The sequence below is a fragment of the Nematolebias whitei genome, chromosome 11, assembly GCF_014905685.2.
Source record: "Nematolebias whitei isolate Nwh7 chromosome 11, NemWhi1, whole genome shotgun sequence".
Lineage (NCBI taxonomy): Eukaryota > Metazoa > Chordata > Actinopteri > Cyprinodontiformes > Rivulidae > Nematolebias > Nematolebias whitei.
In genome coordinates this window covers 43449187-43465446 of record NC_056508.1, presented here as the reverse complement: position 1 = coordinate 43465446, position 16260 = coordinate 43449187, and the positions used below count along the sequence as shown (strand labels likewise).

The window sequence follows — 16260 nt, the reverse complement described above, 5'->3', positions numbered from 1 at the left end:
AGACAGACAGACAGACAGACAGACAGACAGACAGACAGACAGACAGACAGATAGATAGATAGATAGATAGATAGATGATAGATAGATAGATAGATAGATAGATAGATATTAATACCACCAATAAAGAAGCAGTGCAGTCAAAGTGTGAAGGTCTTACTTTACTTCTACTGATGTAGCTTTTTTTTTTTAAACTGGTGTGTTTTTAATTTAATTTAAAATTTTAACTTGTCTTTAAGCATGAAAATGGGTCGCTTGTTTGAAGGGCTTAAAACTCAAACCACAACTCAAGCCTACGCAGAAGGTGTTTCCGTTCCAGCTTCAACTTCTGCGATCCCATTTAGGGTCCAGGATTATAACATGCTGATGGCTAACGGGGAAACTGATGCTAACGGCTTTTCGCTCAGCTTGGTTTTGTTTCAGCTCTGCTTATGCCTTTATCATTTGATCTATTTGACTAATTTTACATCTGGCACGTTCACATTTTTAAGTTGAACCCTTCTCTTGAATTAAACCAAATCAACCACAAGTCCCACAGATAAACCTCCTGAAAGCACCACCAGGCTCAAAACTAAATTTCTTTCATTTTCTTCGTCCAACTTTTAAGCTTTTCCATAGTTTGTCTTTCTCTCTTGGACGAGGAGGCACAACGTCTGAACAGGTCATCTCTCCAGAGGCAGCTCCTCTCCTGTGCCGCAGCCCATGTTCTGCTTAGTTCTGTTTAAAATTCCAGCAGAGAGCGTCAGACATGCAGGATGGAGGCACGAGCTGATGGAAAGGAAGACAAAGAAAGGAAGGTTGAACTGAGCTTTCCAGTTCAGCAAAGGATTTGAAGAGGACAGAAGAAGGTGGAGCGGCTCTGAAGGGATCGCAAAGTTCAAGCCTCGCTTGAGTTTTTGCAGAAATCTTTGCATGAAATTCGTCTTTGTCCAAAACCAAGGTGAGTTTAAACGAAAGCCGTGCTTCCCCCAGAAGCATTTCCCTATGAATTAATCAACCAAGCAAAGGTGAGAGCGAGGTTCCTCACAGACCTAAAGGGCTTTGGGGAAATCCTGCCCTCCTCTTGCTTCTTTTGTGCCAGGAGGAAAAATAAATGCAACTTAGTCCAGTTTCTAAGTGTAAAATGAGCCCATTATTCACTTTCCCATTGAGGCACGACGTAGCTGGGAATAAAACTCGAAGAGAGAAACTCATTTGCAGGAAACTGTCGACTCTTTCAGAGTGAATCCACTTTAAAGTTGTAAATATTTTAGGTTTTCTGACCTCATTAAAATCTCAGATTGACTGGTTAAACTTGTGCTTGTGCTCCTTTAAATCTACCAACAACAAACTGTTGATTCTTATTGTGTGACTGCTGATCCAACAATAACACAACTGTTCTCCTGTTTTGTTTCTTTTTTTTTTTGTTCTGTACCGTTTTTGTAACTTTAACTACATCAGCATAAAGTCAACTTTAGTCATAAAGCACATTTAAAACAGCAGCTGTTACCAAAGTTACCAAAACTAACGATAGCAATGAAAATTAATTAAAAACATCAAAAGAAAAAGAAAAAGAAACCCCCCCCAGAACAATTAAAACTAATGCGAACCAAACTGTGTAGCACTTTTAGCAGAGATGTAAAAGCAGGAAGTGAAGCGGCCTGTCTAATGTGGAGGCGCAGATTGTTCCAGAGTTTAGGGCCCACGACTGAAAAAGCCCGATCTCCTCTGAGCTTCAACCAAAAGCAGCTGGTCAGATGATCTCAGCGCTCGAGAAGGAACATATGGTTGAAGTAGGTCAGAGAGAAATGAGGGTGCAAGGTCATTAATGCACTTAACTGTCAACCTAATTTTAAAATCTGTTCTGTTATGTACAGGGAGCCAGTGAAGGGAGGACAAAACTGGTGAAATGTGTTCAAACCTACAAGTTCCTGTTAACAGCTGCAACATTTATTTATTTATAAAATGTATTCTTTTTTTTAAACACAACTACAATAATATATGCATACAAACATAAAAATGAAAGGCAGCAGAAAACCCCCCCCAACGTATTATATCTGCCCCTTTTTTTCCAAACAATTAATTCAAACAATAATAATCTTCAAGTAACAGAACAAAATAAATAACTCCTTCTTGAACGACAATTCATACAATACACATTAAGCTACTTCATATATTTTTGAACAATTCAACTTTGATCTTTTTCTTAAACGCACACATTGATTTGGCATTTTTAACATCACCCTCCAGACCATTCCACAATCCAGTTCCCTGGATTGATGTAAACCGTCATCTTCAAACTAGTTCTGAATTTTGGTTTTATAAATATCTCTATCCCCTTAAGATTATAACAACTTTCTCTTTTAACAAAACTATTTGGACATTTAAAGGTATTGTGTTATTATGAGCCATACACATAACTGATAAAATACTATAATCTACCAAATTATGGAACTTCAATCACTTCAGTGCATAAAATAAAGTACTTGATGTGTGACTGAAATGCTTTCTAGTGATAATTCTTACATCTCTTGTTTGTAAAATAAAAATAGGATTTGTAATTGTTTTGCACTCTTTCCCCCAAACATCAATACAATAGATTAAGTGTGGAGCAATTATTGCGTTATACAACATGTACAGAGCTTTATTATTAAATAAGTCCCTTACTTTGTACAATACTGCAATAGATTTAGCTATTTTTGTTCTTATATAATTTATGTGATGTTTCCATGTCAGTTTTTCATCAATGATAACACCCAAGAACTTCACCTCACTAACTCAAGAAATCTCAACACCCTCGATTTTAAATGGAACATCAACAGTTCTCTTTTTATTGCTGAATATCATATAATTAGTTGTATCTAAGTTTAATGATAATTTATTAATTTTAAACCAAGTTTGTATTTTTTTACAAATTCTGTCTGTATCAACTCCAACATCTATATCTTTACCCAAACAAAAAAAATGTGGTGTCATCTGCAAATAGGACACATTTAAGGAGTCCTGACACATTTATCAAGTCATTCACATATAAAATAAATAACTTTGGTCCAAGTACAGAACCTTGAGGAACTCCGCATGTGATATTGCAGAGGTCAGATCTCACATCATTTATTTGTACAAACTGTTTCCTATCTTTCAAATAGCTAGATGCCCACTGTAAAGCCAGTCCTCTAATAATATATATATATATATATATATATATATATATTAAGGAGAATAATGTGGTCAATAGTGTCCAATGCTTTCTTTAAATCAAATCAGATCAGATTTCGGATGAGCTGGAGATGTGAAAGGGAGACCTGACTGACCCCAACTTGAAACACGTTAAAATAGTCTAGTCAGATGGTAATAAATGCATGGACTGATTTTTCAAGGTCAGATCTGGACAAGATGGACAGAAGCTTACATTCACCCTTTCTACTACCAAAACATTCAGATCATTCAGGACATTATGAGGACATTTTTCTGTTATTTTCTAAAGTTTATACTTTTTGTGATATGACACATTACATTTATTTTCTAATGGAAATGCATTTAAACGTCTTCATTTTCTTCAAAAACTGTATTCCTTGAATGCTGCTTCAACATACAGTGCATGCTTCTTCTTGGCCAACGGTGGCTGAGTGGTTAGAGCAGTCGTCCTCCCATGCAAAAGTTGGGGGTTCAATTCCACCAGCGGTCACATGCAGATGTGTCCCTGGACAAGACACTGAACCCCCTCATTGCCTCTAATGTGTGTGAATATGTTCCAAAGCACTGATTAATCTTTGTATAAATTTAGTAGAGTGCTGTATGAACTGGTAAATGTGTTGTAAAGTACTTTGAGAATCTTGATAAAATAGAAAGGTGTTAAATTAGTACAGTCCATTTACCATTTGTGTCTTTTTATAACTCTTTATGCTCTTTTGTTCTCCTTATGCATCTGTGTGTTTTTTTTAGTGTCCTTTGTCTTCTTAGTCGATTTCTTTGTGTTTTTATGTCTCTGTATGTATCCGTATGACTCCTTTGGACTTATTAAACATCATTTTTGCCACTTTATGTGTCCTTTTGGTCTTTTCATGTCTCCTCCTGAAGCTTCTATTTGTGTCCTTTGTCTCCATACATGTCCATTTTTAAATCATTTTTGTCCCTTTATGAATCCTTTTTTATCTGTTCACAAATTCCTTTTGACCTTGTAGTCTCCCTTTGTGTACGTTTTGTCTCTTAATGTGCCCTTTCTGCCCATGTTGTCTTTTTTGCGTCCTTGTGTTTTCTTGTGCTGCCTATTTATATTGTCTTTTTTTTAATTTTTTTAATTGATGGTTCTTCCTGTATATTCTTAACCATTTTTTTTTTTTTTACATTTTGGTTAAGGTTGTCGTCTTTAAATTTGCTACAGAAATAAAATCCGCTGTGAAAGTTTGGTGTAATATTTATTTATGCATTTTATATTCTTACTGACTTCTTTCACATCTCCTTTGTGTATTTTTTATGCTTCATTATGCTTCCTTAGTAAGCATCCTTTTTGTCAAGTTATGCATTTTTGTCTCTTTCTGACACCTTTAAGACCCCTTGTGGAGTAAGTTACACTTTATCTTACATCCTTGTTGTCTCTTTGGGCTTATTTTTGGCCCTTTCTACCTCTCCTTCTGTTTCTATAACGCGTCTTTATTTCACTTTCATCAACTATTTAAGCAAACAATGAATATTCAGCCAGTATTTAACATACTTTCCCCCTTTTCAGCAAATTTCAGCAGTCATTCAACACTCAGCTTGTACTAAATGAAACAATATTAACTTCTTGTTTATGCACTTGATAAACCACGGCTTTCACAGTGATTTAATTTTAATTAACAACGGTTTTTAAGCTCAACTTTGGTGCATACTTTCACAATATATAGCCGAGATGTGCGGGCCATTTTAAAGTCATTTTGAAATGTTTAAACCCATTTACAGTTGGCCAGTTCATTTCACAGAGATCCTGACTCTGGCCTGTTTCCAGCTAAGAGATGCCAAGAAGCATCGTGTCAATCTGCCCAGTGTGCTGGCCCAGGTACCAGTTTGTCCTCATCTTTTATTCAGACTTTCCTAAACCAATAAGTCTCATTAATCTCTCCAGTATGAGGCACAGCTCAGCCAGAATCTTGCAGGAACGTGCTCCAGGAAGCTCTGCGTGGACGTTCGGCCATCTTTTAAAGTCTTCGCCCACACGAAGAAAAAGTTGGAATCTGTTTCATTTGGTCATTTTATCTTTCACTTCCTGCAGCACACACCAGATGACCAGAGCAGTTAAGATCCTGATGATTTCCTAACTGATCCATTTAGCCTCGAGTTAGGCCACTGAGAGTTCAGACTGGCCCCTGTGGTATTGTGGCATTACTTTGTTACTGTGCTGTGCCAGAAGACCGACTGCTTCACCCGGCGGGGTGAAGCGGAGATTAAAAGTTCACCTTCAAAGTGTTAAACGGCATCAGTCTGGTAAACCTGCAAGACCACTAACCTTCACCACACATCATGTGCATCCCAGGAAGGAAGAACACCAAAACCCTCTGAATCAACCTTACCATGTTTTTGCTAATTGGAAGCTGTGGAATTGTCTTTTTTATTCTGGGATAAAATAACGTTTTGTTAAATGAAATCCAATTAGGACTGTATTTTTCCAGCTGCCAGAGTTTTAGACGGACATCTTCTCATGATGAGAAGGCACAGATTGTAAGTTACGTTGTGTAAATGCATGATCTCTTGCAATTCTGCAGAACCTTTTAGAGACCCGTTAATGCTTGAAGTGTAGTCATTTGCATGTGTTGGCTAACACGCATGTTGATGGTGGGAACGTGAAGTTGTTCATGTGTTTAGTTTCAGTTTACCGTTGAGTTCTGCAACTTTCCTCTCCACATTTCTATTCAACCTTTATTTATTTATTTAATCTGATCTGGTGTTTTCCTTCAGGGGCAGCTGGATTTCAGGAGGAGAGGTCAGCTGTGAGCCGGTGGTTTGAGTCTCAGTCCTACTGTGTGCACACCCTTACCCCAAACATGGCTCAACATGTAAGACACGCTGGATAATTGAGCACATGCAGCATAAAGAGCTTTGACTGATCAAAAAGCACCAAATAATTCATTTCTACCCCTGACATGGTTCTTTTCAAATTTTTATTTTTAGTCGAAATCATTTACCATCACCAAAAGGCAGGAGATGAAGGTTTTGCCTGATTGTGTGTGTTCTTATGTATCTTTTAGCAAAATGTTTCATGAACCTCAAGGCAGACTTTATTAAACCCTGCAGAAAGTAACCGACGAGTATTCATCTACCACTGATCACATTTTGTAGTCAACCTGATTCAAAATGGCCACCACAATAAAGGCCAGAACTCAGGCTGATTTATAAATGTTGATCAAAAGTACGTTGTGGCTGAGCATTATGTCCAACACGCGTGTAAAAGTGTTGTTTTTAAGTTTTGACATGAAATATTTGAGCTGAACTTCGTTAGCCTTTTATAAAAATATTAAATGAAGAACACAGATTTTAATGAAACATGTATGTAAACATGATGTACAGCTATAACAGTTTAACTTTTTGACCCAATCCATGTTAAAATGGTTGCTCTACCCAGCTCACATCAGAAAGCACAAAAGTAGCTGTAGATCAGTTAATTCAGATGTTAAGCTAAAATCTCGAGCACTTATAGACGACAGTTATTTGCAACAATTACTCCAAGTGCTACTCGTGCACAAAACCTTTGCTTAAACTTTAGTAAGAACCGTTAAGAGTCAGCACTGTCCATCTGGTAGCAAAATGTCTCATGAACCAGTGGTTCAGTCTTGATGAAACATTCAGGAACAAATCAGAGGATGCACATCTTTATGTTTACTAAAATGTTCAAGATGACCTCCATAACGAATGAACGTTAGCCAGCTAAAAAAAAGAGTCTGCTTCCAGAGTTTTAATGAGAGTTAGCAGGAGAGACCATATCTTTCCAGTTTTAGCTTCTCTCCATTGGCTCGCTGTCAAATCAAGAATTGAATTTGAAATCTTGCATTTAACCTACAAAGCTCTCAACAACCTAGCTCCATCTTATATTCCATATTTTCCTAACAGAGCACTTCACTCTTACAGGTTTACTTGTGGTTCCTAGATTTTCCAAACGCAGAATGGGAGGAAGATGTTTCAGTTCTCAGGCTCCTCTCTTGTGGAACCAACTTCCAGTTTCTCTCCGTGAGGCTGACACCTTGTCCAGTTTTAACGTCCTGAGACCCGAGCTCTGGTTTGCGATGCTTTTTTCATATCCCCTAGATATTTGTGATTAGATGGACCTGATTTGTGTGTAAATAAAAAGCTTCCTCTTCAAACAGGAAGTTGTATTCTGTTACATGGTTGACTTGTAAATAAAATAAAAAAGTCCTCGGGGACAATGGGCTTATTATTACAGCATAACACAACAACATAAAAATAGCTTAATAAAGTATAAAATACTATAGAACAGAGTGAAGTATAAGGTAAAATGTAATGTCCCCATATGTGGACGCAGGGTCTCAGGAGGTTAAGACTTCCCTTTTTGATAAATCCTATAGTAACGGTTGGCTTGGTTTCCTGACCTATCTTATCCTATACTGCTATAGGATTAGGCTACTGGAGGACAAGTTGACTCATTTCATCAAAAGTATAGTTACAAATGAATACAAATGAATAGTTTGTATTTGTAATTATTTCTATATTAACGTGTTTTTTTTTCCATATTTGCTCCTAGTGAGGGATCTGCTCATCTCCATTCAGGACCAGCTATTCTGTCTTTCTTTCTCCTTCCTGTTCCTCTCAAACCCAGCCGGTCGAAGCAGATGGCCACTTGTCGTGAGCCTGGTTCTGCTGGAGGTTTCTTCCTGTTATGAGGGAGTTTTTCCTTTCCACTGTCTCCTCTGTGCTTGCGCAGATTAAGAGACTGTGACAAAGTCAAGATTCAATGCAATCTGCTGCTTCCTTAGATAGATTATGTTGCTAATTAAATTTTTATGTACGTAAATGTTTCTGTTCAGTGCCCTGAGATAACTTCTGTTGTGACTTGACGCGATATAAATAAACTGAATTGTATTAAATTATAACCATGACAAAAATGGCTATACCTCAGTAGACTTTAAAGGTTTTGAGCTTTGATGTGGTGGTAGCTGAGAGTCATTCACAACGCTTACTCTGAGCATGACATCACACATGACGTCACAACTGATGTTATTGTCAAGTTTTTTGTTTTTTTTTCTCATCATGAGCTGATTTCAGTAAAAGCAGGAAACACAAATGGTATACACTCATTCAAGGAATGGCAGGGTTTACATTAAAAACAAGATTAATAATAATTTGTCGCCAAAATGTCTTTTATTTATTTTGGGTGATTATTCAAAAATAATGTAGAACAATGATTTTTAGTCCCCGCTCCAATAAATTCCACCTTGTCATTTTTGTCCATTGTTGTTGTTTTTATAGCTTGTTAGGTATTAAACACAGAGGTTGACTTCCTGTAGAGTCATGAACCACAAAGAGAGCAAAGAGTGGACCTCTGCTGTTCTGTCTGATTTGTGCTGATCACAGATCAACAAACCCTTTCACCACATTCTGCAGAACAGAGCATGGAGTGGGCAGGGGAGGATGAGGAAAAGAACAATACAGATGGAAAATAAAAAGTGCTGATCTCTCTCCCTCCCTCTCATTCAGGATGCTGACTGTTTCTGTACAGAAAACTGACTCCCACGCTTCTCTGCCTGCATGGCCTATTTATCACTCTGATCAGCTCAGGAAGATACAAACAGGAGACGAGCAGCTCAGAACGTTCAGGATTTATTATCGCCCGCAGCTGAATGCAAAGATGGACTATTCTCATTTTTATTTGTGTGTGTTTATGTGTCTGTTCACTTGTCTGTACTGTTTGCAATAATAATAATAACAATAGTATGAACCATAGAACAGATTTTGATGAAAGTTCAACAATTATTAATTGGAAGAACATAGTAGTTATGTTCCTATAATATCATATCATTGTTTAACTGTCAACAATGGTGTACCACAAGGCTCTGTCTTAGGACCCACCCTCTTCCCAATCTACAAAAGTAATGTAGGTCAGATCATTCACATCCTTTCATTTCTATTCTGATGACACAGTTGTTTATTGTCGAGCTAAATCGGTTGCTAAGGTTTTCCATATTTACAGTCCGCATCCGACATCATCCAGTCAGATTGTTCCGTCTCAAACTGGTGCTAAATGCTGATAAAACCAAAGGGATGTTGTTTTCAAACGGAAAGTTGGTACCAGCAGTCCTTCCTTTTATCTGATCGATGAATGTTGTTCCTATTGAGTTTGTCGATTCTTACAAATACTTAGGAATCTTGGTCGATTTGCATCTCTCGTTTAAGCCTCATGTCAAAAATTTGGTAAAGAAATTGAGATTAAAATTGGATTTCTTTTTTAGAAATAGTTCTTGTCTAAATCTGAATGCCAGGAAATGCCTTGTAGCTGCTACTTTCCTTCCCTCCATTGACTATGGTGACATTATTTACATGAATGCTCCTGCCAGCTCCTCGCAGATGTTGGACACTCTCTATCACGGTGCACTAACATTAATAACTGGGTGTAACTACCGTACCCATCACTGCACCCTGTATTCACTGGTCAACTGGTCATTAATAACTTTACGCAGACTCTCTCACTGGTACTTTTTCATCTTTAAATCACTTCTTGGTCTGCTGCCTTCATACAGCTCCTCCTACATGTCAGGTCGTCAGTGCAGCTACAGCGTGCACTCTCAAGACATCATTACCTGCAGCGTAACCTCATTGCAGACTGAACTCGGCAAAAAGGACGTTTTCTTACTCTGCTTCTGTTTCCTGGAACACCTTACAAGAAGATCTGAAGCTGTCCACTTTGACCTCTCTAAGGGATTTTAAACAATTGATAAGTTCAATGCAGACATTCCCGTTTTTAGGATTTACCTAATTTCATAAGGAAGCTTGTTTTTATTTTTGACATCACTCGATTTCTTTTCTTTTCTTTTTATATGCCTTTTATGACTCTTTATTGTTGTGTACCTCATCTCTCTGTGTTTTTTTTATTTGTTTGTTTAAAACTGCTCTCTCTTGTAAATGAGTCCTTGTTACTCAATGAGATTAACCTCTAGAAAGTGATACAGAAAGTGTAAGATTTTATTATTTTTTTTTAATGTTATGCAAAATACAGCATGGTGGTGCAGTTGGTTGAGCTGCTGCCTCGCAGCAAGAAGGTCACCAGTTCACATCTTGGCCCGGGACTCTTCTGGGTGGAGTTTGTATGTTCTATCCGTGCATGCGTGGGTTTTCTCCGGGTACTCCGGTTTCTTCCCACAGACCAAAAACATGCATGTTAGACTGATTGGTAACTCTAAATTGTCCCTAAGTGTGAGTGAGAGAGTGAATGGTTGTTTGTCTCTATGTGTCCCTGTGATGGACTGGAGACCTGTCCAGGGTGTCCCCCGCCTCTCGCACAGTGACTGCTGGATATGGGCACCAGTGATTCTTGTGACCCAAAAAGGAAGAAGCAAGTAAAGATGATGGAGGTTATGAAAAATATTAGGTGATCGTTCTTTCAACAAATGATGCTTTTTAAAAAAATAATAGAAGTTGGAATAAAATAAATGTCTGCAGGTGTGACTTTTTCACAAAGTCTTCATCGGCATTAAAAATACTTAGACTTGTTTGTAAATTCATCCTATCAGATGTAGTTATCCCAGCAGTGGCCTGCATAAAGCTGTCACAAGAACCAAAAGGATTATTTTCATGGTCACAGTTTCTAAAGGATCTTCCTGTGGACTCTGAGGACACACAAACATCCAGATGTCCACGTATAGAAGCAACAATCACCTTTTCTCCCTCACGTTCAACGAAAGCGGCGCTGTTCGCCATGTCCTGCCCGTGTTCAGGAAGCCACACCGTGTCCTCAGTAATCTCTACACACTGTAATCTTTACCCACAGGAGCGCGAGACAAAACCGCACCTCCCTGAAAACTGTAATCCAATCGACCTGGAATCATCCTCAAAACAGCAGCCGCCATTGCCGGAATCCACATCTCCTCTGAAGCGTGCACGCTGCATCTCCCTGCATCGCACGCCGTACAAATGGACTGATGAATGAATGAATTTGTAATTCATCAGCACAGAGCATCGGACCTGCTGCTGCTGCCGCTGCGTCGGAGATGCAGCGGCGTATTCTCAGAGTACCAGTGTTAAAATGGGAGGAAGCTCCTGCTCAGTTGTTAGCGTGTTTCAGTAAAATGCCTGAGTCTGAGGGTGCAACACTCAGGGAAACAGGGCGTACGTGTGATCACGGCTACAGCGCATTAATCCAGAGACAATAAAACTGCTGCAGACTTTTTATCTTATTTTATCCTCAGATAAAATGGTGTGTTTGCACGATCTATGGCTTTACATATGTCAAAAATCATCACTTTTGATGTTTACGCCTGAGAGATCAGAGACTGGCTGCTCGTTGGACTCATGATGTGAGTTGAGTTTGGTGGATTCATTTAAAATTGTTTCTGTGGTTATTGTGTGAATGCTGAGTCAGCATTTGTGTTATTGTTTTCCTGTTTATAGTTTCTAATGTTCAGGTTTTTTTTTTTTTTTTTGCAATAAAACAACTTCCCTATACTGCATCCTATTTTAATATTTCATATGTCAAAACATTCAACTGAATCAGGAATAGTTTGCCACGACTTTTACTTTCTGTAACTTTTACACTTTTCAAATTGTTTACCTTTATTTGAAATGCATTTTCTCATACACTGAATTTTTTCATACACTGAAGTATTCTTCAGCCTACATGCACTATTTTTGTTTTCTTATGCTACATTTATCACTCAGTTACTGCTCGGTCACTTTTAGTTTTTAACTTCATTTATGACCAGTTTACCTACAATTTTGCTTATTTCAGCTTTTAGCTATGATTATATTATTTTTAACTTGTTGGCATTGTTTTACTCATTTTAGGATTTAGCTACTTTTTTAGCTTTAGCTACTGTTTTGTTTATGTTAGATTTTAGGTTTGGTTCAACTAATTTGAGCAGTAATTTTGTTAAATCAGTTATTGTTTTGACAATTGTAGCTTTTAGCCATGGTTCAGCAGCTTTTAGTTTTTAGCTGCTATCTTGGTTAGTGGAAATTTACAAAAAAAAAAATGCTAATGTTAGCTTTTAGCTACTGTTCTGTCGCTTTTAGCTTTTGACTTCATTTATGCAAGTATGCAATATATTTTAGCTACAATTTTGCTATGTAGCTTTTAGTTATGGTTCTATTCATTTTAACTTGTAGATATTGATTTTGTCATTTCAAGATTTAGCTACTTTTTTAACCATTAGCTACTCTTTTGTTTATGTTAGAATTTAGGTTTTGGTTTAACTAATTTGAGCATTAGTTTTGTTAATTTTAGCTACTGTTTTGATAATCGTATCATTTAGCCATTGCTCAGCAGCTTTTAGCTTTTAGCTGCTGACTTTGTTCATTGGAACTTACCCCAAAATTTGCTAATGTTAGCTTTTAGCTACTGTTCAGTTACTTTAAATTTTTAACTTCACTTATGACAGTAATAAATTTTAGCTACAATTTTGCTTGTATGCTTTAAACAATTATATTCATTTTAACTTGTAGGCATTGTTTTGCTCATTTTAGGATTTAGTCGTTTTGATTACGTTATTTGGTTTAACTAACTTGAGCAGTATTTTTGTTAATTTAGCTGCTGTTTTGATAACCGTAGCTTTTAGCCATCGTTCAGCAGCTTTTAGCTCTTAGCTACTGTCTTGCTTAGTTGGAAGCCACAAAAATGCTATTGTTAGCTTTTAGCTACTGTTCTGTGACTTTTAGTTTTTAACTTCACTTATGCAAGTACATAATATAATTTAGCTTCAATTTTGCTTTTTTCAAATTTTAGCTGTGATTATATTATTTTTAACTTGTAGGTATTTTGCTCATTTTTATATTTAGCTACTTTATTAACCATTAGCTACTCGGTTTATGTTAGTTTTTTAGGTTTTGGTTTAACTAATATGAGCATTAGTTTTGTTAATTTTAGCTTCTGTTTTGATAATCATAACATTTATCCATGGTTCAGCAGCTTTTAGCTCTTCGCTGCTGTCTTGCTTGATTAGAATTTACAAAAAAAAAAACATGGCTAATGTTAGCTTTAAATACAATTCAATTCAGTTTATTTATAAAGCACCAATTCACAACAAAGTTGTCTCAGGACACTTTACAGAAACATTCACATATATGAAAAAGCCAATTATTAAACTTTCTGTCTAAGGCAGCCAGCTCCTGTTCTCACTTTTAGCTGTTAACTTCATTCATGACAGTAATAGATTTTAGCTACGATTTTGCTCATTTCAGCTTTTAGCTACATTTGCATTCATTTTAACTTGTAGGCATTGTTTTGCTCATTTTAAGATTTAGACACTTGTTGTTTTGTTCATGGTAGTTTTGAGGGTTTGGGTTCACCAGTATGAGCATTTGTTTCGTTAATTTTAGCTACTGTTTTGATAGCTGTAGTTTTTAGCTATGGTTCAGCAGCTTTTAGCTCTTAGCTGCTGGCTTGCTTAATGGGAATGCACCAATTTATTCTTAAATGCTAACGCTAGCTTTTAGCTGCTGTTGGGGTTTGAGCTAAGATCCTGTTTGTTTTAACGTGAACATTTTAACCAATTCAGTTTCCTGAATAAATCAGAAAATGTAAGTCACTCAACATTTTAGAAAATTCAAATATCTCTAGCTGATTTCTGTGCTCAATGCCATTTAAGCTGTTGGAGATAAATAAATAAATAAATAAATCGACTTACCGCACAGCAGCTGCATCCAGGCACAGGTCTTGTAAACGGTGGAGGTGTTGCAGAAGAAGAAGAGCGCCATGCACGCGATGCAGCTGAGGATCAGCACCATGGACAGCAGCACGAACACCGAGGCCGCCTTGAAGGCTCCGGACGGGATGGAGCTGAAGTCGGAGAAGCTGCCGGCGCAGTACAGCTCCCGGCTGCCCGCCCCCGGCTCCTTGCTCACGCAGTAGTGGAAGAGGCCGAAGTAGCCGGTCTGCGTGGTCTTCACGCTGTCTCCGATCCAGTAGGGCTGGATGAAGACCACCACGTTGACGATGGCGAAGCAGATGGTGAAGATGGCCCACAGCACCCCGATGGCACGGGAGTTGCGCATGTAATTGTCATGGTAGATCTTGGAGGCTTCTTGGGAAGGCAACATGTTTAGTCTATTTTTTTTTATAGCTGTGTTAGACACCCCTGCTCTTTACCTCTATGCCAATTAAAAAAAAAAACACACACAGCTCGACACACCTCAGTATCCAGATCTGCGCTACGATCCCCCCGCTTCTGTTAAAGACTATTAAATGTGCCTAAAAACATCAAAGGATAAACCTGAAAATGGGTATGTGACCTCATAAGACCATACATTATATATATATATATATGTGTGTATATATATATATATATGTATATAAAATGATTTAATAGGGAGTGCTACATTAAAGCCATCTAAAGCCTCTGATGAATAATTTAGCAACAGTGATTCAACATTGCTGTCAGGCTGCTTTCCTGGGGGCTACACCAGAAACGATGAAGAAAATCCATCAAAATTTCTTTTCTTCTTCTTCTTCTTCCTTTCACAGTCGTCAGGTGGAGGGGGGCTAAAGCTGTTTGTCATCCTCATCCATCAGCTCAAAGCTTCTTGTCCTTTACTCCCATCCGTGAGATGAACCACCCCGTTTTTACCTTCCGAGGCATCCGTGGGGTGCTCCTCTTCCTCCGCTCGCCTTCAATGTCCACGCAGCACGAGACGCAGAGAAGTGAAGGGTGGTGGTGGTGGTGGTGGTGGGGAAAGAAAGAAAATGGAGAGTGGCTTTCCAAACACGAGTCCGCGTGTCAAATCTCAACAGTCCTTCCGTGTGAATCCGACGTCCTCCTCCGCCTGGACTCCATCATCATCATCATCATAATGATCAGAAAGATTAAAAAAAAAAAAAATCCAGAATGTCTCCTCTTCCTCTCCGTCCTCCTCCCGTTTTTCTGCGCGCGCCCCCCCCACCTCCCCGGAAGATGCTGATGTTTTACCGATGACAGAGATGGAAGCGCGCTCACGGCGGCGGTGCGCGCGTCCGCCTTGAATTTGGAAAACTCACATTTCCTGTTTTGACCAGCGCTTTAATTAATTCATTTGTTCACAAAACTGAGAAATGAGAAATCATTTTTAAGTTCGTCTTTAACAAAAAGCCTTCTGAGAAGGAATGCACATCACCCGCCGCCTTTAATGCTTTTAAATTAAACACTTTCTAAATTAATTTAAACTTATCTTATTAATTTAAATGCTTTAAATGTAATTATACTTAAAATAAAACGTTTTATACTGAAAATATGTTCAATCTCAAGCCACACTACAAGATCTCGTGAGGTGTTCGTGCTCAAGAAATACCACGGCGACCACTCTCAGCTACTACCACAGCAGATTTGAGCTTAATATTTGTAAACTTGACTGCGTTATAATAATATTTGCGGACTATTAATTAGCGGTGGTGGCCATCTTAAATTCAAGTGACTCCAAAAGTCCATTCGTTGTAATTTCTGGGAGTTTGTGTTTCATTGATTATTTTGCTAACACATTGATGTCATCAGTTATTGCAAAATATTGGTGTCAAAATGTTGCACAACGTGTAGTCGGAGTGCGTTTTCGGGGGTGATCAGCTACTACCACATGAAGTTTTGGCTCAATGCTTGTAACATTAGACGAGATAAAGCTAATGTTTGTGTTCCTGCTGGCTGTGGCGGCCATCTTTAACGTGGTTGTGCTCTGTGAGTAAAGAGATGATGTTTTGCTAACAGATAAACCAAACGTCTCAGCAGGACAATGATAAAACGAGTCCTCAGCATCGTTCCCTTGTATCTTTTATTCATCCTGTTTTCGGACGTCGCCTGAACTGTGGAGGCCTTCGTTCTCTGAGCGCTGTTACTCAGTGGGGAGAGACTCCTGCCCCCAGGCTAACATATTCATGCAGAACTAGGCCAAGACCTGGTCTCCCAGTCTGGGAGGGTGGACGGTGCATTCGAGGCAAACACTAATGACACATTTGATCTTCCTGGGAACCACAATATAAAACAATCCTATTTTATAAAACCCGAGGAGACTAAATCCCCAACCAGAAGCGATCAAGTTCATAAAGAACTCACTTATTGTGTGAATGTTGATCGAGCATCCACACCAGAGTGATCCTGTTTCTCTTTATTGTTTGTCCCCAAAACATCA

At 38.2% G+C, this 16260-nt stretch overlaps 1 protein-coding gene across 1 annotated transcript in view; it reads right to left on the bottom strand.

Moving 5' to 3' along the window:
- The window catches only part of lhfpl4a (LHFPL tetraspan subfamily member 4a), a 38512-nt gene extending 23402 nt beyond the window's left edge, over positions 1–15110 (bottom strand). The window contains exon 1 of the mRNA XM_037685017.1: positions 13797–15110. Coding sequence (XP_037540945.1) covers positions 13797–14208 — 412 coding nt within the window. The 5' untranslated portion in view covers positions 14209–15110. The remainder of the gene's footprint in view (positions 1–13796) is intronic.
- Between the last annotated feature and the right edge of the window lie 1150 nt (positions 15111–16260).